Genomic DNA, 25037 nt, shown 5'->3' with positions numbered 1-25037 from the left:
TCTCCATCTATTATGGTGTTGTCAATGGGCCCAGTGGTGAAATACAGGATATTACAGTATAATAATATAATAATAGAAAAAAAAATATATATACACTTTTTTTTTTTGCTAATACCTGTACTTTTCAAATATTCAGGTTAGATTTCCTTTCTCTTCTGGATAGCCCTGTTGACACAGTGGGTTAAGCAAGCTGCTAACCAAAAGGTCAGTGATTCAAACCCACCAACGGCTCCAGGGGATAAATATGACACAACTGGTTTTCCTTAAGATTTATAGCTTCAGAAATCTGGTGGGGCCATATCACTCTGTTTTATTGGGTCATTATGAGTTAGAATTCACACAAAGGTTTAAGAATAAAGCTGGTATAGCAGAGACTGAAAATAACAGTGCAACAAATTTTGCCTTAATTTTCTCGACAACAGAGAGCAGTGACAACATCTTAACTATGCTTCAAGGAAACTAAGGCAATTAGGACTGTAGGAAAAGAAAGGGAAAAGGAGATTGTGGCTAATGCAGCAGCTCAGGCTCAAGACCACAAAACAGGAAAAAAGAATCATAGCACAATGAAAAGAACAGATCTGAGACATATTATGGATGAAAAGTTGCTATAACATAGCAACTAAGTGGTGGTGCAGTGAAAAAGCACTAAAAATATAACTGAATTTAATGTTCTGCTCTAGAGGATATTGAAACCATTGAAATCACACAGCAGCGAGAAGTTGGAGAAGAAAAAATAATTAAGCTTCAGCCAAAATGTGGGTTACTGGAGAAAATTCAACTAGATGTCAAGGCATCTAGAGAAAACTAGGTTAGAAATACAGATCTGAGAGTCAGATATCAACAACTGATGATAATATCATCCCCCAGGTCCTCCCTCCTCACACAGTTAAATGAAATAGCCACAATACCATGGCTATAATGGTCATTTGAAAATGGATAGTGGGTTTCATTTTCTCAGCAGGACAAATAACTTTGTCTTCCTACTGTTTGTAATACTTCTCTGGTTTAAGAGAAAACTAAAGGACGAGTTAGCACTACTAGTGATGGTATCCTAAAACATTTTAATCTTATCGCAAACACAAATTGCTCTGAGAATATGTAATTAATAATATTTAGTAACAAGTATACAAATTTCTTTCTCCTTTGTGTTACACAAAGAAGCAGAGGAAGATACGCTTTGAATATTTAACATATGCCACAGATAGGAATGGGGGGGGGAAGGTGATTTCCCAATGATGTTAATCTCAGAAGGGTGAAAAAAGCTTATATTAGGATAGAGATTTCATTTCAACAAAAGGATTGACAGGAAGTCTTTAGTAGCTTTGTTCTCTAAGGCTACTCAGCCTACTATCCAGAACACTCTGATAGTCTGGAAAAGGCCTTGGGCTAAAAGTAATGACCCTGGATGAACTGGACTGATACTGCAACGGGTAACAGCGGTAGTTGTGGCAGAGTCAGTGAGATTGGCTTAAGACAGGGCAGGCTTCAGAGCTGTTATACAACTAGACAACTAGATGGCACCTAACGACAACAACATAGTTCCCATTTGTCATGAAATACTTGTGTTTCCCTAAAATAGGTATTTAACTGGGTGAGCATGATTCTGTACTTTTATGTATGTTGTAATGTGGAAGTTATATCCTGATTCTCAATTTTTTCATAAGCAAATCAGTTGTAAAAAGATTAGGATGGGGGACAACACATTAAACCCCATATAAGTTCGATAAAGGGAGCCTCTTTGGGGTGTGACCAGCAATACCTTTTATCTAACAAGAGAGTGAGACTTCATTGTAATCAAGGAACATGAGACAGTAGCATAGCATGTCCTTTGCACTTAAGAGGGACTCTCTTCAACCTAGCTGAAGGTTAAGATATACAGAAATAAATCTTAAGGAACACAAGATCCATAGATGTTGAAAGGAGTCAAGGACCTCCCTCAAGAGCTGAAAGAGGAAAATTCTTCACTCTTACTTATCTCAGACTTGTAGTAACTTGGAATTATAAAAGAACAAATTTATGTTACAGTGATCTATTTGTGGTATTTCTGTTATAGCAGCACTAGATAACTAAAACACCAATTTTCACAAAGCTATCTATAATCTGTTGCTGTTAGGTGTTGTCAAGCCAAGTTTTTGAGCACAACTCATAGCAACCCCATGAACAAAAGACTTGAACCTGGTTCTATTCTGTGCCATCCTCAGGCTTCCTGACACACAAGAGCCCATTGCAGCAGTCACCATGTCAATCCACCTAGTCTTCTTCGCTGACCCTCCACCCTTTCCAGCATCATGTCCCTCTCCAAGGAACAGCCCCACCTAGCAACATGCTCAAAGTATGTGAAGCCTCATCATTCTTGCCTCCAAAGAGCAATCCAGCTGTATCCTCTCCAAGATATATCTATTTGCTTTCTTGGCCTTAATAGTCAAATGTCTTTGCATAGTCAATAATACACAAGTAACATCTTTCTGTTATTTTACTGCTTTCAGCCAAGATTTATCTGATATCAGTCATGATATGCTTTGTTCCATGTTGTTTTCAATGCTACTGTTGTTGCTGTGTACTTGTACCATTGAGTCAGAACTGACCCACAGTTGACCCTTTGGCAGATTTTCAGAGGCATTGAATCGCACAGAATGAGACTGCCCAGCCTTCTCCCATGGAGCAGCTGCTGGGTTCAAACTGTGTGCCATCTTTTCTTGCCACGAGGCCACCAGTGCTCTCTTCAACATTGTTGATCCTGTTGTTGATTGCCGTCGAGTCGATCACGACAAATACTGACTTTATAAACAAGACCTAATGCAGAGGGTCAAGGACTGCAATCTTCAATATGGATTAAAGCTCCTCAATATCAAGAAAATAAACACTATTACCACTGGACCAATTGGCAGCATCTGTATGGATGGTGAAGAGACTGAGACTGTTGACAGTTTTAGCTTGCTTGGGTCCATAGTTAACACTCTTGGTACCATCATCCAGGAAATCAAGAGACGAATTGCTTTGGGAAAGTCAGCTATCAGGGACCTCTCCAGAGTATTAAAAGAGCAACAATATCAAGCTGGAGACTAAGGTGCGCCTGATCCAGAATATAGTCTTTGCAATTGTATGCTATGCATCGAAGAGCTGGACAGTGACTAGGAATAACAGAAAGAGAATTGATGCTTTTGAGCTATGGTGCTGGAGAGGAGTGTTGAATATACCATGGACTGCTAGGAGAACAAACAGGTTTGTCCTGGAGAGGGTGAAGCCAGGCTGCTCCTTGGAGTCAAGGCTTCTGAAGCTTCATCTGACGTACTTTGTCATGTTGCTAGGAGGGACCAGTCCTTGGAGAGGGACATTATGTTTGGGAGCGTGAAGGGACAGTGAAGAAGAGGAAGACACTCAATAAGATGGATCGATTCTGTGATTGGGGTGGTAGGAGTAAGTGTGTTAGAGATGGTGAGGTTGGCACAGGAGAGAGCAGGGTTTAGGGCTCTTATACATAGGGTCGCTATGAGTCACAAGTGACTCAACAGCACATAACAACAACAATAATGCCTTTCCATAACTGTCGTCATTTCTTAGTTTCCAGTTTCCAGAGGCATGTGGTTTAGGAAGTGGATGCCACTCCTGCTTCTAAACCTGTTTCACAACTAGGAGCTCCACCAAACACTGTCCACATTGGGGAACCATTATGATATTTGATACCCCAATGGTACAAGGTTCAGCATCTCAGCAAACCCAGGTTACTTCATACAGCACACTGACAAAGAGTGATCTATAAAGTGGAAGAGTGTTCCTCCAGATATAACAGCAGTAGTTTCATTTAGCAGTGGTTAAGTGTTGCCAAGTTGAATATGACTGAGAGTAAGCTTTCCACAAAAGACCTGAATTCTGTTCTACAACTAACATCATTTCTGTGTAGACTCTGTTCTTTAACTAATTTCTAATTTAACAACTAATTTCTGTACATTTATAGAGTTTAGAGAATTTGTAGAGTTTATAGAGTTTGTAGCGTTTCCAGAGGTACCTAGTTTAGGAAGTGGATGCCACTCCTGCTTCCCAGCATAAATGAATCTGGAAGTTCATCCAAACATTGTACATAATGGGTAACCACTGTGGTATCTGACAAGACTGTGGAACAGTGTGCAGCATCACAGCAACACCAAGTTTCAGTTCAGCAAATAGATAAAATATTGCTGTATCATTTAAGGAATACTCATTCAAAAATTATTGAATTTGGCCTAAGGGCTACAGGGGATTTTAAAGCCATCCCTTTGAGCAGACCTCTACCCCTGGGTAAAGGCTCAAGGACACCAACTCTTGGGGGGAAAGAGCAGTAATACACATCAAATACAACCCCAAAATCTTCCCTTCTGTGACCGACAGGACTGCCATCAAGATGCTTGCTAGCAGCCAAACTCCCAGAGTGGAGGTTCCAGGCCCCAGCCTGCAGTACCACCCTCTCCCCCTGCGGGATTTTAAAGCCACACTTTTGAGCAGACCTCCACCCTAGGCAAAGGTTCAAGGATATGTGCTCTTCCCCCCCCCATAAGGAAAGGCACAAAATGTAGAAGTAATAAATGAATAGAAAGTTTTGGTTTCTGACTCTTTATTAGCTAAGAAAACAATTAGATAGCAGTTAAAATCTGAATCATACTATTTAACCACTAAAAAAAGCATTCTTGTTCTGACTAAAAAACAAAACTAGAATTTTGTGAAAGTCAATTATCTCAGAAATTACCAATATTAGGCCAGATTCATTTTACTAGGGAACAAACATGCATGTGTATACTATATTAAATGTACTATGTAAATAAACTAGTAGAAAAAGAAAAAAAAAAACAACCAAAAGCCCTGTGTCTCCCTCATGGAAGGCAAGAATGCTACCACTGAACCACCACTGCATATATATTTCCATGGTTTCTTTAGGTACCTCTCCACATATATGTAAGAAGAACATAGAGTGTTATTCTTCTCACGTGCATAAGCTATTTTCTATTACTATGACTGTTGGGAGGGTACAGTATGTTCCTGCAAAGCTCTGTTTGACAGGTCTTAGACTTTGTAATTCTATCTTTTGTCTCTGTAAAGTCATTGCACTCCTTAGCATTGTTCCGTGAAGAGGAACTAAGCTTGGTGGGTTTTTCCTTTCCTTTTAAAAAATAGCCATATTTGAAACTTTCAAACAAGCAGGAATTCTTGGTCTTGTTTCACCCCCTGGATTATGTTATCACAAGCTTTGTGGGAAAGTGGGAAAATGAATTGGTTTGTGAATTAAAATTAAGGCAATTAAAGGATCAAATACACATTAAATTTCTCTACAAAGATAATAAAATTACTACATTATACTAAGAGATATAAAAATTACTCAGAGACATCCTTATATTTCAGATCACTTGACAAAATAAAGTTTTACCTGACTAACTCGATTTACTTCCTCCTCTTCTTCTTCAGCTTCCTCTCCAAATGAGAGTAAACTAAAATTTCTAGTAAAAAAAAAAAATGGTAAAGGGAAAAAAATTAAAGAAATTAGAAAAATAAAGTCAATTTTATGACTATGCTATTTTCAAAAAAAGGAAGAAAATCCACAAAAATAAAAAATTCTATGTAACAAAAGATGGTATCATCTAGAAATCATCAGAAACATACTATCTATATTTTCATTAAATATTAAGGTTTTGACCTTAGACCACAGATGTTTCATATTTGCTAGGCAGAAGACCAAAAATCCATTTCTAGCACTACCAAAAATGTACTATGTTAAGATTGACAGAAATAATCTAGATTTTTTAGATTTCTTAAAAGTGATCCTAAGTGGCTGTTGTGTTGATTGCCTTTGAGTCCAGCACTACTCACAGCGACCCTATGAACAAAAGGCCTGAAGCCCCTCCACAACCTCAACATGTATCAAAGTTCATAGTATTTCCAGAGGAATAAATTGCATGTCTCCCAGAGCACTAAAAGTATAAAGTGATTTATTAATCTACCAGAATATGTATAAATATTTAAAAATAACAAGTTTGGCAAAATTTTCAGATTAAAAAATCTAAGTAGTAAAACCTAACTTAAAAATTGCCAATGGGAAGAAAAACTACATTTCTCTCCTTTCATACTTCAGGATAAAGGAGAAAATTCCAAGATAAATGACAAGTAATTAAAATTCTCTCAATGATCACTGCACTATCCTTAAAACATACTTGTTATATACATTTTTAATAAAACACAAACTTTAGAGCTATTGTCAAGATAGCACAGTGATGAAATATTTCAATATTACCTCAACACTAACTTTTCACCCATAGGATATATTGGTCAATATAAATAAATCAAAGAATAAAAGCTATCACATATGTTGCTGTTGTTATACGTCATTGAGACAGACTGACTCATAGCTGACCCTTAAGTAGGTTTTCAGAGACTTTAAATCACACAAGAGGATACTGCTCATCTTTTCCCACGGAGTAGCTGCTGATTTCAAATAGACGCTTTATAAAAGCAACCTAATTTACTTATAGGAGGTCAAAGAAAGAAATTAATACATACTGAACATCTACTCTACTGGGTGTTTTCACAAACTTTTCACTCAAACCTCATAAATTATGAAAAAAATTACATAAAGGTATAAATTATTACTGTAACAGAAGTAAATAAAAAAGGTTTTGTACTTAAAAAAAGGTATAAATTATTATATTTTCCATTTTACAAGATGAGGAAACTAAAGTTCAGAAAGATTAAACTTTCTGTTATTAAATGGGTTCAGCAAGATTACATTGAGAAATAAGCACAATAAAATCCCAAATACGTATTTTAATCCAGTAGAAGGGAAAAAAGTTAATTCTAATTCTGTAATATTCATTCTCAAAAAACAAAATTAACAATGCAAAAAAAAATGATGTCCACAAAATATCGAAACTTATTTTTAAGTTTCTAATTTTGGAAAAGTGCCCTAAGGACATAAGCCAAAATAAACACTCAATTTTAGTATATAAGGAGCTCCAAAACAGCAACACAGTTGTATTTATAAACACATTCATAATGTTATTTTGAATAGTAACAGAAAGGAATGAAAAGTTAAATAAACTATGCAACCATGCAGTTATTAAAAATATTCTTTATATATTTGGCTTTCCATATTCTTTATACTGAGCATATACTAATTTAAAACAAATGAAAAACAAAGCACAATATTTTAACTCATTTACAGAAACAGTTGGTAGTATGGTTATAAAAATATTACTTAACACAATTTCATATGAACTTTTGATAATTTTTTTTAATTTCTTTTTTCTTTGATTACTTCTTAACACAAATTTCCTATGGACTTCTGAGAAAATATTTCTTTAGCTTAAAATGTACTTTCTTAACTGTAAAAAGATATTTATTTAGGAAAAAAACATTTAACTCAGATATCCACTTGATCCCAACTAGCCTTCCCCTAATTGGTAAACTTTCATTACTTAAGGAAATAAATGAAATAAAGCAGTGCAGCATGAGAAGTAGAAGGAAAACTTTCTACTAGGATTACTTTGTGCCTTTGGGTTTTAATTTCTTTACTTCATCCTCTGGTTTTTCTTTTTTCAACTTTTTAATTTCCCTCGGAATGATGTCATCAAAAGGATTAAACAAAACCTATGGGAAAAAATGTTTCAAAAGTATCATTTAATTTTTTGAAATCTCATAAAAAATTAATGTCTTAACTGCACTGTATTAGTGTATACATTTACCTCCCGTAACCATTATTTGTACTGTGACATATATATTTATCTAATAAAGTATTTCCATTCATATATTCTTCATAGATTCTCCCAGGAAATCACATGTAAGGTATATTTTGGCATTATATTACAAAAGGGAAAAATAATCAAGAAAATTTAAATGATGCACAAGACAACAAACTAACTCAAGTATTTTGACTCTAAATCAAGTACTTTTAAAGACCTGGCTTTCTCCATAAAAGATCACTCTTAAATAAGCTATCAAGTAATTTTCTGGGCCAAATAAATGTAATTCCTGTAATTTTGCATTGTCATTGACTGAATTATCATTGCAAGTTTCATCTCTGAATTTAACATCTTTAATTAAGAAAACAAAATGCTAATCAGAAATGTGCCTCAATAAATTACAAAAACCTGAATTGTTAATTTGTTTAAATAGACCTTTACTCAACAGTTTAAAATATCCCAATACTCAATTGCTCATAAATGACAACTGAAATATAACACTGCACCATGATCATGCTCCTACCTCACAATTTTTTATTTTGTGTGGATTACGTGGTCTTTCATCCTCATCAATATCTACTTCTGTTAGTCTCAGCATGTTATATACTGTATCCCCTGTCACCTATGACAAGAGAAAATAGTTTAGTTGCAAACATTAAACTCATTCCTTGATTAAAAAAATAAAAAGAACATTAAAAACGAGTTTTAAAATAGGGCAGTATTTGTCCTTATGAAACTGAGTTCATTCACTCAGCAAAATGTTCTCCACTCTCTCCTACGTTATGTAGTAATTTTTTAAATCTTTGTTTCTTAGTGCTGCATAGTATTCCATCATGTGAATATACCACAATTTCTTAACCTACTCAAATGTGCTTGGACATCTGGTTGTTTCTATGTTGTTGCATTATTGTGAATAATGTAGCTATGAACATTCCTATATAAATCTCCATTTCTGTCTCAGTTCTAACTTCCTTGGGGTATACGCCTAAAAGTGGAATAAAGCTGGGCCATATGTAATTTCTATGTTCAGCTTTTTGAGGAAATGCCAAACTACCTTCCAGAGTGGTTGCACAAATTACAATCCCACCAACAGTGTATGAGAGTTTGTATCTCTCTGCATTGTATCCAACATTCATTGCTTATTATCCTGTTAAACTTTGCCACTGCTACTGGTATGAGATGGTATCTCATAAGATCATTATTGTAGAAACAGAAAACTACTAAAACACGTATAAGGATTTAAGAGTGGAAGGGTGGGAGCAAAGGGGTAAGGATGGGCAGGGAAAAATCATAAGGTCGCATAATTTGATAAATGGAGGGAGCAAGAGTAAAAAGAGAAAGCTAAAGGCCATCAGAGCTCCCTAAAACAAAGGGGGGAAATGTTAAAATAATTTGAGAAAATTATTGTAGGGAGCTCCATGGGCCTAGTGATAAGAAACTGTGCTGCTGGGGAGGAGAGTGTGTAACAATTAATGAATGAAAATCCAATATTTCTGTAAACTTGCACTAAAATCACAATAAAAAGATATCTATAAAACAAACAAGCAAACTGTGCTGCAATCTCAAAGACACACAGTTCAAATCCACTAGCTGCTTTGCTGAAGAAGGATGGGCAATCTCCTTTGTGTGATTTACTGCCTCTTAAAACCTGTCAGAGGATCAGCTATGAGTTGATTGTGACTCAGTGGCACGTAACAACAACATTCTACAAGAACATATCAATTTAAGAATCCAAATTAAGCAGCTTAATAAGGGTGAAAAAATCATACCTGGAAGGAATTCAAGCATTCAATAAATTTTTTAAAATTTCAATATATACTTAATATTAGTTTTCTTTAAAGGCATCACCTACTGAATGATAACCTTTTCTTCAAATATCATAAAAAAATTTAGATGTCAGAAAAGTTGTTAGGTGCCGTCGAGTTGAGTATGACATATAGAGAGACCTGAACTTTGTCCTATCCTGTGCCATCTTCATACACCCTGACACACTGGAGCCTGTTGCAGCAGTCACCTTGTCAACTCACCTGCTCAAGGATCTTCTTCTTTGCAGACCCTCCACCCTTCCTAGCATCATGACCTTTCCAAGGAATAGCCCCTCCTAGCAACATGCCCACAGTTTGAGAGATGAAATCTCATCATTCTTGCCTCCAAACAGCACTCTGACTGCAATGCACTCTCTCCAAAACACATTTGTTTGTTCTTTTGAAGATCTATGGGATGTTCAGTGTTGTTTGCCAACACCACAGGTTAAAGGCATCAATTCTTCTTCTGCCATCCTTATTCATTGTCCAGCTCTCAGATGTATAACAAGTAATCAAAAGACTATGGCCTGAAGCAGACACAAATCAGTCCTCAAAATGACACCATAACTCCTCAATAATCTGGATAAGTCCCTAACTTTCAGACTTTCCCAGTGCAATGTTGTTGTTAGGTGCCATTGAGTCAAATATGACTCATAGTTACCCTATAAACAAAAGATCTGAACAATGTTGTAGCACTACAGTTGTTTCTGTAATGTTCATGGAGTTTCCAAAGGCATGTTGTTTAGAAGTGGATGCCAATTCTCCTTCCAATTCCCAATGCAACGTTGTTGTTGTTAAGTGCTGTCAAGTCGCAGGCGACCCATAGCATCCCTACGAAGGAGAGTCCTCAATGCTTGGGTGTCTTTCATCCTCTTTCCAGGTTCATAGGGTTTCCGGACGCAAGCTATTACGGAAGTGGATGCCACTCCTCCTTCCAAGCTTGTTTTAATTGGGGAGCTCCACTCCAGTCTCTGTCCACATTGGATGACCAACCATTAATGCATTTGATGCATCAGTGTCACAGTGTTCAGCCTCACAGCAACCATAAGTTACTGCTGTACGGCAACTTGTACAACAGGGCTATATGATCTAGAGGAATGTCTGAACAAAAACAATGAAAGACTGCCCCGAGCGCCGCGGATTAAAAGTCACCCGCCTTTGGCTTGGTACATCACTTTCTGTCCAGTGGGCCAGCTGATCTCTCTATGTTGATGTTATTGTTGTGCCGTCAAGTCGCAGGCGACCCATAGTGACCCTATGAAGGAGAGTCCTCAACACTTGAGTGTCTTTCATCCTCTTTCCTCCTGATGCAATACGTCTCCTTATTTCCTGACTGCTGGTACAATTGGTGTTAATTGTAGATCCAAGTAAGATGAAGTTGTTGACAGTTTCAATCTCTTCTCCATCCATTATGATGTTGCCTATCAGTTCAGTGGTAAGAATCTTTGTTTTCTTGACATTGAGATGCAATCCCTACTGAAGGTTACACTCCTTGATATGCTTCAAGTCCTCCTCACTTTTAGTAAGTAGGTTGTGTCATCTGTATAACACAGGTTATTGATAAATCTCCCTCCAATCCTGATGCCACATTCCTCTTCATAGAGGCCAGCCTCTTGAATAATTTGCTCTGCATATAGATTGAACATGTATGGAGAGAGAATACAACCCTGATGAATTCTCTTCTCAATTTTAAATCATGCAGCGTCCCCCCACTGTTTGCACCACTACCTCCTGGTCCAGGTATAGGTTTTGTATGTGCACACGTAAGTGCTCTGGAACTTCCATTCTTTTCAATGTCAGCCACAACTTGTTATGATCCAGAAAAGGGTAGATTAAGCAAATTAAAAACAAACCAATTAACAGTTGGGAGTTCTGGTGGTCTAGTGGGTAGGGAGTTGTACTGTCCAAACAAAGACATAAGGTTCTGATCAGTTGTTCACAGAGTCACAGGCAGCACCCAGAATAACAAAAACAACTGTTAATGATTGGTGAGTGCTTTGTAGCTTTTATTTGATCCTCACACACAAAAACTCACTTATTCACTACTGTCGTTTCAGAACCAATTCACAGTTGACCCTCTACTGGGTTTCTTAGGCTATAAATAACACAGAACAAGACTGTCCATCTTATTTCTGAGGAGCTACTGGTGGATTAGAACCGCCAGAGACACAGCCTTTGGGTTAGCAGCACAACTCCCCTATGGAGTATGCCACCAGAGCTCTCTGTCTTAAAACTAAGTACTGACATCAGCCTCTTTCTATACATAAAGAAGATAAAGAAGTTCAATAGTGATGCCCGTTCTGACTTCTAACCAGAGTGTTAAACTTTGTAATGTGTAAGTTATATAATGTTTTTATTGTTGTCGTCTTCAATGAATACCATGCAGTCAGACTCGACCCATACCTGACCCTCCAGCAGGTTTTCATAAGCAGTAAACCAAATAGATTGCCCATCTTTCACCCATGGAGCTTCTGGTGAATTCAAACCATGTGCCTTTGGGACTGCAGCACAACGTCTTAGTACTAGGTCAACAGAGCTCTCATTAAATAATATGAATTGTTTTTTAAAAAAGGATATAAAATTAAACCATTTTAATATACACTCATTAAAATAATAAGAGATTGCCTGTGGCAGAATAGCTAGGAAGATGGCACCAGTGCACATTTCTTAGCCTAGGTTAAGTATTAAGAAAAATTATTGCATCATAGGATTTCTTCAACATTTCTAAAGAATTTTTAAACAATAAAGGATATCCAATAGTGCTAATTTTATTCCTCACCCTCCCATCATCACAAAACGTAGTTTTGCCTAGGATAGAGGGGAAATAGTCTAACTGAGCCAGCAGAGGGCGCTAACACACTAGTCAAGTCTAAATTATCCATACACACACACACACACACACACACACACACACACATATAATTTAGACTTGACTAAATATATATATAATAAATAATATAAATATAAAAAAATATATATATAAATACGTTTTTTTTTTACAGAAGGGAGAAGAGTAAGTCCTTCTCTACAAAAATTGTTTAAATTTTAAAAGACATTCTATGACATAACAGCAAGCTATGACCTTAAATGTGACCAGAATGAAAAACCCATGAAATACAGTTCTACTCTGCAACATTAGATGTCACCGAGTCAGGACTGATTTGCTTTGTTTTGGGTTTTCATTTAAAATACTATTTCCAGTAAAAAATGTCAATGTCAGTACAACTTTTACTTTGTATTTAAAGAATTCATAATTTATGAAACAAATTTCAAACTATTAAATGTTACGATATAGGAGTCTTCATAAAACTGTAAATTCAAGTTCGTCTTTATGACACAGCTGTTGAATGCCATCGAGTCAAGCACCACTAATAGAGACCCCATGAATAAAAGGCCTGAAGCCTTTCTATAACAAGGGTCATTTATCAAAGTTCATAGTGTCCGGAAGCATGTTGTTTAGGAAGTGGATGCCATTCCTGCTCCCTCTTATATTTGGTGTTGTCACCCCAAAATTTACTTATTTGACTAGAAGCATTACTACCAAAATCGTAGGAGGTACAGATTGTATGTATCTGATTTTGTATGAATACTTGCAGAACTAAATGTTAACATGCTGGCCAAAAGACAAATTCGCAAATATTTCTCTCTCTCTCTCACACACACACACACACACACACACACACACACACACACACACTCACTAACTCACTCTAAATGTTAATGATTTTAGGCAAAACCCTGATTGACTCAATAAAAGCAAGTAGCAGTTTTAATTCAAAGTTCTCAACCTTAGCTGCATTGTGCCATGGCTGGGGACATTAAAAAAAACAACAACTTAGCAATGTCCCCAAACCAAATGAATTAGAATCCCTTCTAGAAGGTTTTGGACATAATTATAATTTTCATGTTTCCTGAGGCAAAAAGACTGAAAATTAGTTTAGTGACCGAGTTCAATGAAACTCCATGTAAAATATCTTTAGACAACTTAATATGCAAACTCTTTACCCTTGCTGATCAAAGTCAGTGAAAATAACTGTTGTGATATAGTAGCTGATATCATTAAGATATAAAAAGAAACTTCAGAGACATAGCTAAGACTTATTAAATACACAAAAGAGAATATATGTGGTCCCTGATAATCCATTATAACACACATATATTCTATCATTTTTTAGAAATAGTACCGTAAAGAATAGTTTTATGAAAGCAGACCTTATAAAAAATGATCATGTTTATCAAAGAAGCTAATACAATAATGTAATAAACCAAAACACGGGTGAAGATTACTGGAAACAAACCTTTCCAAAGATGGTGTGCTTATTGTTAAGTTCATCCGCACGGCCCAGTGTAAAGAAAAACTGGCTGCCATTATCATGAGGCCCAGCATTTGCCATGGCAACCAGTCCTCTCCGATTAAAACGCAACCGAGAATGAAATTCATCCTGAAGAATTAAAAAGAAAAGGTTAGTGAATGACCCCAGTTAGAGTAAAATCCTTGATATTTCGTCAGTTGTTCATCCTACCAGCAAGGCCTTGAACAACTTTTAATAAAAAATAAAGTTCTCTAATGATTTAAAGCATAATCAAATCTAATATTTACTATCTCTTCCATGCTGTAACACTTCACCTCACTAGCTCTTCTGTATGTTCTAAATATCCTTATTTTCCTGATTCTGTGGAAAGCTGCTTACACAATGGTGAATGAATTTCTAGAATTATTTCCCTATCCTCCCATCTCTCAAAGGGATTTTACAAACGGAGCAGGTGGAATGAGAGTGGCCAAATCTGACTTCTACCCTCTTCATAATGGGGAACTGTCCCATCAATAATATCTACTGTACCAAAATAACTACAAAATCAGACACCCCACTTCCCATGTTTCTGCATTTTTTTTTCTACCAACTGTTGGGTTCATTTTAAAATTTGTTGTAAGACTCACAAACTTAACTCATAATTGTGGAGCTCATTAGGGAAATAGGTTGGAGAGAGGGGGAAGCAAAGAATATCTCACAACCTAAGCCAGATTATCAAGGCATAAATCCTCAGATAACAACAGTCCAGGTTTCAGTTTAGCAGCACAAATTCAAGAAACTTCCGGTTTCCTCAAGCATCCAGCAAACTTTATCTCAGAGCAGTTACAAGTCAGCTCTTTCAGGTTTCAGTTTAACAAATCTCCAAGGTTCCTCTGGTTTATTTCAAAGTAGTGCCACAGTCTCTTTACTTTCTCTCCAACATCATCATTGCAGGGATTCTCAGAGTGTGGAAAGCTATCTCTCTTATACTGGTCCCACAGTGACTGATGATTTGCAAGATGATGTGTTCACATTTAAGAAAGCTGGAGACTATCACCCAAAATGGGGGCTAACAAAGTGGCTAGAAAAACTAATTTGTAGGGTTTCTGACACCACAGATTTTAAGGTTTTAAGACCTTCTATTTATTATATTTTCACATAGCCAGCATAGGGCAACAACTATAAAGATGAATGGTGGGTTTTCACTGGCCAATTATTTCAGAAGTAAACAGACAATACTGCTTCCTTGAATTTTTAGTCCAGACGCTATGACCACTATGGGAAAGCTTGAGAGTATTTGAAATAATGGTCCCATAGCTTCCTTCCAGCATCACAGAAACACCTGTCCATGATGGACAGATTTCAGGGGACTTCTAGAACCAAGAATAAGGAACAGACTGGTTTCTGAAATAATTAACCAATGAAAACTTTATGGATAGCTGTGGAACACTATCAAATATAGAACCAAAGTTGTGGTCCTCAGGTTGAAAACTCAGGAAACACAAACTCAGTGCTATCAAGTGAAAACCAATCCTCTAGGGAGTTTTCAAAGGTTGTAAATGCTCAGGAGAGAGAATTCTCAACTTCTTTAAAAGCTAGTGGATTTGAACTGTCAGAAAGGCACTTCCTCTGGGTTAGGAAATGAGTTTGCTATGGTCCAGGCCACAAGAGCTCCCTTTCAGGTTGACAGGCACTGAATTACGGAGAAGAGCTGTCTCCTCAGAGTAGAGTCTGCCTCAATGATATGGATGATGTAAAGCTTTCAGGTAACAAAGGACCCTTCACTAGCTTATGTGGAATGGGTTAAAATGAAGAGAAATCACTACAAACATGTGCTAAAAATCAGACTATGGAATGTTATGATGTATGAATCTAGGAAAATTGGAAGTTGTGAAAACCCAATGGAATGCATAAAGATTGATATTCTAATCAATATCAGTTGTCAAAAGAAGGCAAGCTGTAGAGTTCTCTTTGAAGGCAAAAATGATAAAATTTTGTCTCTCATACTTCGGATATGTTGCTACAAGAGACTATTCTTTGGAAAAGGATATTACGCTTGGAAGGGTTGAGGGTCAAAGGAAGAGAGAAAGATCCAGATTAAGATGGATTAACGTGGTGACTGCAGCAATTGGCTCAGGTATATCAGAGATAGTGAGGACGGCATAGGACAGGATTCAGGTCTGTTGTTCTTAGGGCTGCTATCGACTAGGCGGCACCCAACAATACAACATGGACTGCCCCAAACAAATACATCTTGGGAAATGTGCAACCAGAGACTCTGTAGAAAGAAGGCTGGTAAGGCTTCATGTCACATACTTCAGGCATATTACCAGGAGTGGCTAAGTGCATGGCGAGAGATGAAATGACACAGAAGCCACCAATTTGCCCAAGCAGCACAGTGACTGTGAGGATGGTGATATTGCACCGAGGGTTGCTCTGAATCAGAACTACATCAATAGCACCTAGTAACATTATTTTTCCAGGCAAACCACGCTGAAACCACTGGAGACTCTTCAATTATCATTCCCCACATCCATTCAAATTGTCATGAACAACTGTGTTCTTCCTGCTTTTAAATCTAACTTTTCTACTATGATTTTATTAAGTAACTTTACTGTGTTTTGTATAATCTTAAAATATTCTCTGAACTGACACTGTTCCCACGGGCCAGTTTTCAAAGGAGGTTTATTTGATATTGGTAATGCAGGGGTTTAACACTAGGCCTGTAGGAAAAAAAATGTTAGCAGCTTGAATCCATGAGCCACCGCAAAGGAAGAAGATGCCCAGAGTCTGCTTCTGTAAAGATTTCAGACGTGGAATCCCTCTATGTCAATTTTAGTCTGTCCTACAGGGGCACCGTTACTTGGAATTAACTAGGTAGAACTGGGTTAATTTTTTTCCTAATGGTATTGAATAGCTACATAACATATACACAAGTCTCTTAAGAGAGTCTCTATCCATATGTTATATAACCAACACTTCTCACAAAGAAAATTATTCTTCCTTAATAAATGATTCTTAAATGATCCGTCAAATAATTCTAATTGTCTTGAATACTTGCATTATAGTGTATTAAAATTACCTAATTAAAAAAAGATAACTGAATAAACTGAAAAAAATTCAAAGTTTAGAAGTAACCTTCAATAAAGTTCTTCTATTATATCAAATAGAATAAAGGAATGCTTTCTGCGAGATGGAGGTGCTAAAATCATGCCACATCTCACTCTGGTAAAATAAAAAATGGTATCACACTAATATCTGAGACTTTTAAGTAGCCATTCAGTATTTTCCAAGGTAATTATCTGAAAAGTAAAGCACGTGGTTCTTTTTTTTTTTTTTATTTTTTCAAGAATCACACAATGACCTAGGAAAGGATACTCTATGAAATTAGTGAAAATTATTGTTAGATGTCATCAAGTGAAGTACAAATCATAGCAACCCTGTGAATAGCCAACATGAAACCTGTCCTATCCTGTGCCATTCTCATTATCTTTGAGACACTAGGGCTCACTGCTGAAGTCACAGTGTCAATCCATCGAGTTGGGGGTTTTCTTCTCCTTCCCTGACTCTCCACCTTTCCAAGCATGAAGTCCTTTTCCAAGGAATAAACTCACCTAGCTGCAGGTCCAAAGTATGAAAGGTGAATCCTCATCATCCTTGCCTCCAAGAATCACTCTGGCCATACCCTTTCCAGGACATACTTGTTTGCTCTTTTGCAGTCCATGGGATATTCAGAATGCTTCTCCAGTACCACAACTCAAAAGCACCAATTATTCTTCTACCATACTTATTCTTTGCCCAGCTCTCTGATGCACAGTAGGTGACTGAGAAGTCCATGGCCTGAATCAGGCACACTTTGGTCTTCAAACTGACATCATTGCTCTTCAGTATTTTAGAGAGGTTCCTGACAGCTGACTTGCCCCATGCAACACGTCTCCTGATTTCCTGACTTCTAGTACCAGGGGTCTTGATTGCTGATTCAAGCAAGATGAAACCATTGACAGCTTCAATCTTTTCTTTGTCATAATGAACAACTCCTACTTACCCTTTAATATTAGATAAATTTGCTCTTACTTTGAGAACCAACCCCTACTCACAACAGTCACTGCAATCAACCCTCACTTTCTATACTGCATCTTTTAAATCTCTGAAAATGCCTGGAGTTCTTTTTTAGACTAAAATAAGGATCATGGAAGAAAAATGGGCAGTATCTTTTCAGGAGATTTACAGTCTCTGAAAAACCCAGTGGAGGGTTAACTATGAGTAAGTTCTGCCTCGATGGTGCATGTAACAAGAAAAATAAGGTTAAGAAAAAACTATACACCTCTTCTAATTCCAGTTAACGTAAAAATTCTTAAAGACACATTCAAGGATCAATCTTGTTTCTAATGTCGGGACTATTTATTATCCTTTTTTTCCCCCTTGCACATTTTCCTCACAAACACATTTATTGTCACCTGAATTCAGAGCTATAAAATTCTATCATAAAACAACTAAAAAAAGTGATTGGTAGATAAAAAGTTGCTCTTGCAAAATACTAAATATATGATAGGCATTTGATTCTGTGTGTACCTTTGTAAATTCTTTTTCCTTCCTATAGAATTCAATCCTTTTCAGTTAAGCAATACAAGTTGAACTAAAATAATTTAATAAAAATTTAGCCTTACCTTGAATGGGGCTCCATAGATAGAATCTCCACCAGTCCCTGTGCCAGTAGGATCTCCCCCTTGAACTATAAAACCAGGTACAACTCTATGAAAAATGGTGTTGTCATAGTAAGCTGAAAAGAAAATTTTAAATCAATTATTAACATTTGCAGCTTATTTTATATAATAGTTATAGAGATATTACCACTAGAGTCACAAGATTTTTTTATACCATGTAATAGCATAAACCATGGTTACTGTTACGTTTTATTTTGATCCAGGATTCCCTCACTCTGGATTGTTTCAAAATAAATACTAGAGTAAAATGTACCAATCACAAAAGTACAAATATAGAAGACCACTATTATAAAGACCTAAGGAAAGGTTTATGCACAGAGAAAATCTTACTAGAATGGTTACTAGGGAGAAGGATGGAGAGGATAAAAAATTTATTACTCTATAATGAATATTTACTGACACAGGTATAGCAAAAGATATCATGGAATGAGCAGATGATCAATGTAAAGTATTGTAATAAATGTTATAGAATAAAATGTGCAGGAATGACTTTGAAGTTCCATCTCATATATTTTGGGCATTTGGCCAGGAGGGAACAGTCCTTAGAGAAGAATATCATACTTGGAAGAGTGAAAGGACAGCACAAGAGAGAAAGACCGGGGGAGCAATGGTGGCTTAGTGGCAGGAAGCTGCACTGCAATCCCAGAGGCGCACGGTTCGAGTCCACCAGATGCTCTGCCGAGGAAGGAGGGACAGTCTCCTCCTGTACCAGTCAGATCTGATTTGACGGTACATGCACACACACAAATAATATAAAAAAAAAGAGATAGAGAAAGAGCCTGTATTGATATGGTAAATGGGACAATAGAGGTAGGTATATTGGAGTCAGTGAGACTGGCTCAGGACAGGGCAAGCTTCAGAGCTATTGTGCATAGGGGTGCTATGAGTCACAGGTGACTTAACAGCACATAGTAACAAAAATATAGCTCAGAGGTTCTCAATTAAAGAGAGGATGATGATTTTGTATCACAGGAAACATTAGTCAATGCTTGGAAACATTTCTGGTTATTACAAATCAGAGATGGTACTGATATATAGTAGATAGAGGCCAAGAACAGTGCTAAATATACCACAATGCATGGGACAGCTTTCACAAATAAGCATCATTGGTTCCAAATAGCAATAGTGTTTAGGTTGAGAAAGTCTGGTAAAGATGAATGCCTTATTTCCTACATAAATTTTCTTCTCATAGAAAATTTATAAATCATATATCAAATTACAACATAACAAAATTATTTGATTATATGTTTGGCACATTCCAAAAGAAATTTCAAATAAATAATAAAATACATGATAATCTTAATATAATTTGTAGTGTGTGACCATATAGGTGAGATCATATATGTTCTTCTATAGTACTTATTATCTGAAACCCAAAACATCAAGACTTTATGGAGGCAGAAGAAGTTAACTTGGGCATGGCAGAAGTATGGAAAATCATGAGCAAAACATTTAGTTGTAGTACTAGGGCAAAAGTTAGGGTTTGACTAACTCAGAAAGTTTCATCAGAAAGTAGCAATCATTGTCAACAAGAAGGGTTCAACATCTTTGTTATTATTGTTGATTGCCGTCGAGTCAAGCAGGACTCACAGAAACCCTGGAACAAAAGGCTTGAAGTCTTACTATAAATATTGTTGTTTCTCAAAGTTCATAGAGTTTCCAGAAGCATGTTGTTTAGAAGTGGATGCCACTCCTAGTGAGTAGAAAAATGAAAATCAAAAGCACCAAAAAAATAATACTGGTATATACCCAAAATAATTAAAAACAATTAATTTTTTAAGCTTGTTCACTGAAGCACTGTTCACAATAGTAAAGAGCTGGAAACAATCTATATATCCATCAAGGGATGAAGAAATAACCCAAATGTAGTATATCCAAACAATGGAATATTACTCAGCCATAAAAAAAAGCTGCATGGATACATGCTACAACATGGATGAACCTCAAAACATAAGTGAAATATATTAAATACCCAGAGTAGATAAACCCACAGAGACAGAACGTCAATTGGTAGCTGGCTGTGTTCTGGGTATGAAATTTACCTTTGAAGTGAAAATGTTTAGAACTAGATAGAAAGACCACTTAGTACAATGTACTGTAAGTCACTGAACTGTACACCTAGATGATTATTCTTACAAACAGGGAAAGAAAACTTTTTGTTGTTATTGAATTTCAACATTATTTAATTTAAAAACCTCATTTCTTTTTGTCATATTGTATCCAGATGTCTTCTGTTTCTTTCATTCACCTGGTCCTAGATTGTAATTTACCATTCATATTTTCTAATGTTTAAGTATTTTCATTACCCTTGTGTAAAATTTGAGCTTTTAAGTCTTTAAAACTTTTTTCCAGAAACAAGTCTGACTTTTCTGTCTCCTGTGTTTCTCGGCCTCTGTTAAGTTATTTGAGGATTCTCGGACTGAACTACCTGTCTGGCTCGATTTCCTTCCTGCCTGCCAGAGCAATTATTAATAATGGTGTTTGCAGATGTCTTTTCTCTGAGATTTTTTTGGGGAAGGGAGTTTTCAGATGCTTTTTTATTCCTTAAATATTCTCCAGGTAATATATATTTCTCTAATGATCTTTTGGAGAGATTTCACAATATGTCCTACTACTGGTTGTTTTGGATTTTCTTTCACATTCTACTTCTAATCCAAAACGTTGTTTCCTAATACCTTGAATAACCTTGTCTATCTCTAAAACAGATACAAATTTAAAGGGCAATGATGTGCCACTACTGGAGACATTCAAAACCATATGCAATGTACTCTAAAGGCCAACAAGAAGCTCCAAAAATGTTTGGAATGTTTAATTTCCCTAACAGACTATTTTGAAGGGAAAACCAGATATATTATGCTATAATTTTTTTTTTTTAAAAAAGTAGTCACTGTATGTCTCAAATGTAAAAAAAAAATCTATTAGCGGTATTGGTAATATCTCTGAAAGCTGGATGGACGGCTTTATGGCTGCTGTTGTTATTTACCGCCTTCAAGTCAAGCAGGACTCATAGCGACCCTATGAGCAAAAGCTCTGAAGCCCCTCTACACCTATCGACATTTATCAAAGTTCATAGATGCTCAGGAAATAAAGATAATAGTCAATTAAAAATAAGTCATGAGTGCAAAAAGAACAAAATCAGAAAGCCAGAAAGTCTACCTACCTACAAATTAAAATCCCAAATAATGAAGTAAGAAAGTACAGAGATTAACAATGTGAAAAAGAATGACAAGGTAAGAGGTAAACACAGCCATGAAAGTGAAAGTCAAGGCACCTTGGAGAAGAAATGGATTAAATTTGGTCTGGGGCTAGTTTAGTTGGAACTGGGAGTCCTTTCGGCTACTAACAAAAAAGGTTAGTAATCTAAACCTACCTAGAGGCACTGTAGAAAAAGGTCTGATGGTTTGCTTCCAAAAGGTCATAAACGTGGAAAACTCTACAGAGCACAGATCTACAGAATCTACTCTATAGCAACAGACAGTTGGAACTGAAATGAACTGGCTGAAATATAAAATATAATCTATATACTAGACAAGTAGAAATATAAAATTGGAATAAGAAGTGAAAGAAATGGCTAGAATTCTAAATTTAACAGTCATGTTGTTGTTGTTAGGTGCCACAACAACGGCGACCATGCGAACAACAGATCTGAACATTGCCTTGTCCTGTGCAATCATCATCCTTTATGATATACTCAGGCCCACTGTTACAGTCACTGTGTCAATCCACCTTGGTGAGGGTCTTCCACCTTTCCCAGTACAACGCCTTTTTCAAAGACTGATACTTCCTGACAACATGCCCAAAGTTTTACCATCCTTCCTCTAAGGAATACTCTAGTTACACTTCCTCCAAGACAAACTTGTTTGTACTAAATAGTAATTTAGATGAAAAATAAAAAATAGTCACCAATTGTGCCAAGAAATCTGGAGGATAATCACCTGACTAGAAGAGAGCCATATTTGTTCCCATTTCAAAGAAAGGTGACCTGACAGAGTATGGAAATTATTGAACAATTAAAAATGATCCAAAAATGACTGGAACAGCTTTTCAACAGAGAACTGCCAGAAGTGCAGGCTGAGTTTAGAAGAGACATAGTAGTAGATATTACAGCTAATGTTAGATGGATCTTGGTTAAAGGCAGAAAGTACCAGAGGAATGTGTCTATCTGTGTTTCACTGACTATGTAAAAGCATTTGATTGTGTAGATCACACAAACTGTAGATAACTCTGAGAAGAATGGGAATTCCAGAACACTTGATTGTGCTTATGTGAAACCTATACTTGGACCAAGAGGCAGTCATCAGTACAGAGCAAGGAAACACTGCATGGTTCAAAACTGGGAAGGGTGTGTGCCAGAGATGTGTCCTATCTTCATACTCTTTCAAACTATATGCAGAACAGATGATCCAGGAAGCTGTGCTTTATGAGGAGGAATGTGGCATCAAAACTGGAGGAAGACTCATTAATAATCTGCATTGTGCAGATGACACAACCCTGCTTGCTGAAAGTGAGGACGAACTGAAGAACTTGCTTCAAGGTCAAGGACTGCAGCCTTCAATATGGATTGAAGCTCAACATCAAGAAAACAAAGATTCTCACCACTGGTCCAACTGGCAGCACATGATAGACAGTAAGAGAATGAGATTGTTAACAGATTTAGTTTGCTTGGCTCCACAATCTACACTCTTGGTACCAGGAGCCAAACAATTAAAGACGAATTGCACTGGCAGTCAGCTATTCAGTGGAGGGAAAAAGGGAAGACAGTGGGGTCCTCTCCAGAGTACTGAAGAGTAATAAAGTCAATCTGGAGACTAAGGTAGGTGAGCCTGTTCCAGGCCATAGTCTTTGCAATTACTTGCTATACGTTAGAAACCTGGATGATGATTAGAGACGACAGAAGAATTGATGCCTTTGAGCTATGGTACTGGAAAAGAATATGCCATGGGCTGCCAGGAGAACAAATAGGTTAGCCCTAGAGAGGGTGAAACCAGGCTGCTCCTTGGAGGCAAGGATTCTGAAGCTTCACTTGACATATTTGGGGCATGTTGCAAGGAGAGACATCATGCTTGGAAGGGTGGAAAAACAACATAAGAAAGGAAAACACTTGATGAGATGGATTGATTGAGTGACTGGGCTAATGGAGGTATGTCAGAGACAATAAGGTTGGTTCAGGCTAGAATAGGGTTCAGAGCTGTTGTACATAGGGTCGCTATGAGTCACAAGTGACTCAACAGCACATAACAATTTAGATGAACATAAAAAACGTAAAAAAGTGAAGAAAATAGGGAACTAGAATTTCCTTCTTTACAGGATGAAAGAAGCAGAAGCTAGCTAGCAAAGGAGACCAAAAAGGATCAAAACATTCTTTGGTGAGATATATTTTTTGTTAAAACCATACAGTATATAGAGTTATTTGAAGAACACATTTCCTCTCTTCATTTCTTGACACATAACTCAATATCATATTACTCATACAAATTTAACCTCAGTTTTCAGTGATAAAAAGGAAAAAATATACTGTTGTTTATTTTTTAAGTTAATAAAAATTTATTCTACTGAATAAAACTAAAATATTAATACCTTCCAAACAAAGTTGAATAAAATTTCTGCAAGCTTTAGGAGCTTCTTTTGACCATAACTCTATGTCAATATCTCCAGCTGTAGTTTTCAATAAAACCTGTAGGAAGAATTGTACATTGTTTGTTATATTAAATTGTCATTTTCCTTGATAATCAGTTAAAGGGCTATCCAGTATGTAACATTTACTAAATTTAAAATAGAAATTAGAACTTAACCTGGTTTTTGTTGTAATACTCAATAAAATATAAAATATTCAATGCAGCAAATTATACATTTATATTTTTTTTAAAAAATCCAGAATTTAAAGAGGAAAAACATGTTCCTATTTTAATCACAGAAAAAAGAAACAAAACTTTCATTCATTTAAAAATCAACAAGTCAAACTTATTAGAAAAAAGAATGTTTCTTATTGTATCCCTTCCAATAAAACTGGGGTTGCAAATTAAGAAATTAAACAATACCAAACCGATGAAATTGTGGCATATTAAAACAATTTTCCATTTAAAATAATTACCATTTTATATATTAACACACTACTTGCTCATTTTTTAAAAATCACATATTTCCAATTTACAAACAATATTCTTAAACTAATTTTGGCCTTTAAATTTAGTAAAAGGCTTGTCTTTAAAATCACCTTCTTTATAAACAACCTGCCTCCAGAAACTCTATGAACTTTGATAAATCTTGATAGTTGTAGAGGGGCTTCAGACCTTTTGTTCATAGGGTTGCTATAAGTTGTGCTCGACTTGAAGGAAATCAACAAGAACAAAGCATATTTTTAAACTAATTTTGGCTTTTATATTGATGCCTTTGAGATGTGTTGCTGGATTGAATATACCATGGACTGCTAAGAAAACAAACAGGTTTGTCCTAGAGAGGGTGAAGCCAGGCTTCTCCTGGAGGCAAGGATTCTGAAGCTTTGTCTGACATATTTTG

At 36.4% G+C, this 25037-nt stretch overlaps 1 protein-coding gene across 1 annotated transcript in view; it reads right to left on the bottom strand.

Moving 5' to 3' along the window:
• CWC27 (CWC27 spliceosome-associated protein homolog (S. cerevisiae)) overlaps positions 1 to 24192 on the bottom strand; it is a 288670-nt gene extending 264478 nt beyond the window's left edge. Inside the window, exons 1-6 of the mRNA XM_006899364.1 lie at positions 24099 to 24192; positions 18465 to 18577; positions 13804 to 13947; positions 8224 to 8322; positions 7505 to 7608; positions 5396 to 5465 (exon numbers count right to left, since the gene is read on the bottom strand). Of these exons, the coding sequence (XP_006899426.1) occupies positions 5396 to 5465; positions 7505 to 7608; positions 8224 to 8322; positions 13804 to 13899 (369 nt within the window). The 5' untranslated portion in view covers positions 13900 to 13947; positions 18465 to 18577; positions 24099 to 24192. The remainder of the gene's footprint in view (positions 1 to 5395; positions 5466 to 7504; positions 7609 to 8223; positions 8323 to 13803; positions 13948 to 18464; positions 18578 to 24098) is intronic.
• Between the last annotated feature and the right edge of the window lie 845 nt (positions 24193 to 25037).

Source organism: Elephantulus edwardii, unplaced genomic scaffold (assembly GCF_000299155.1).
Source record: "Elephantulus edwardii isolate Elephantulus edwardi_28Jun2011 unplaced genomic scaffold, EleEdw1.0 scaffold00254, whole genome shotgun sequence".
Taxonomy (NCBI): Eukaryota; Metazoa; Chordata; class Mammalia; order Macroscelidea; family Macroscelididae; genus Elephantulus; species Elephantulus edwardii.
Note: the sequence above shows the minus strand (reverse complement) of the source record. Positions and strands in the feature narration are given on the sequence as shown.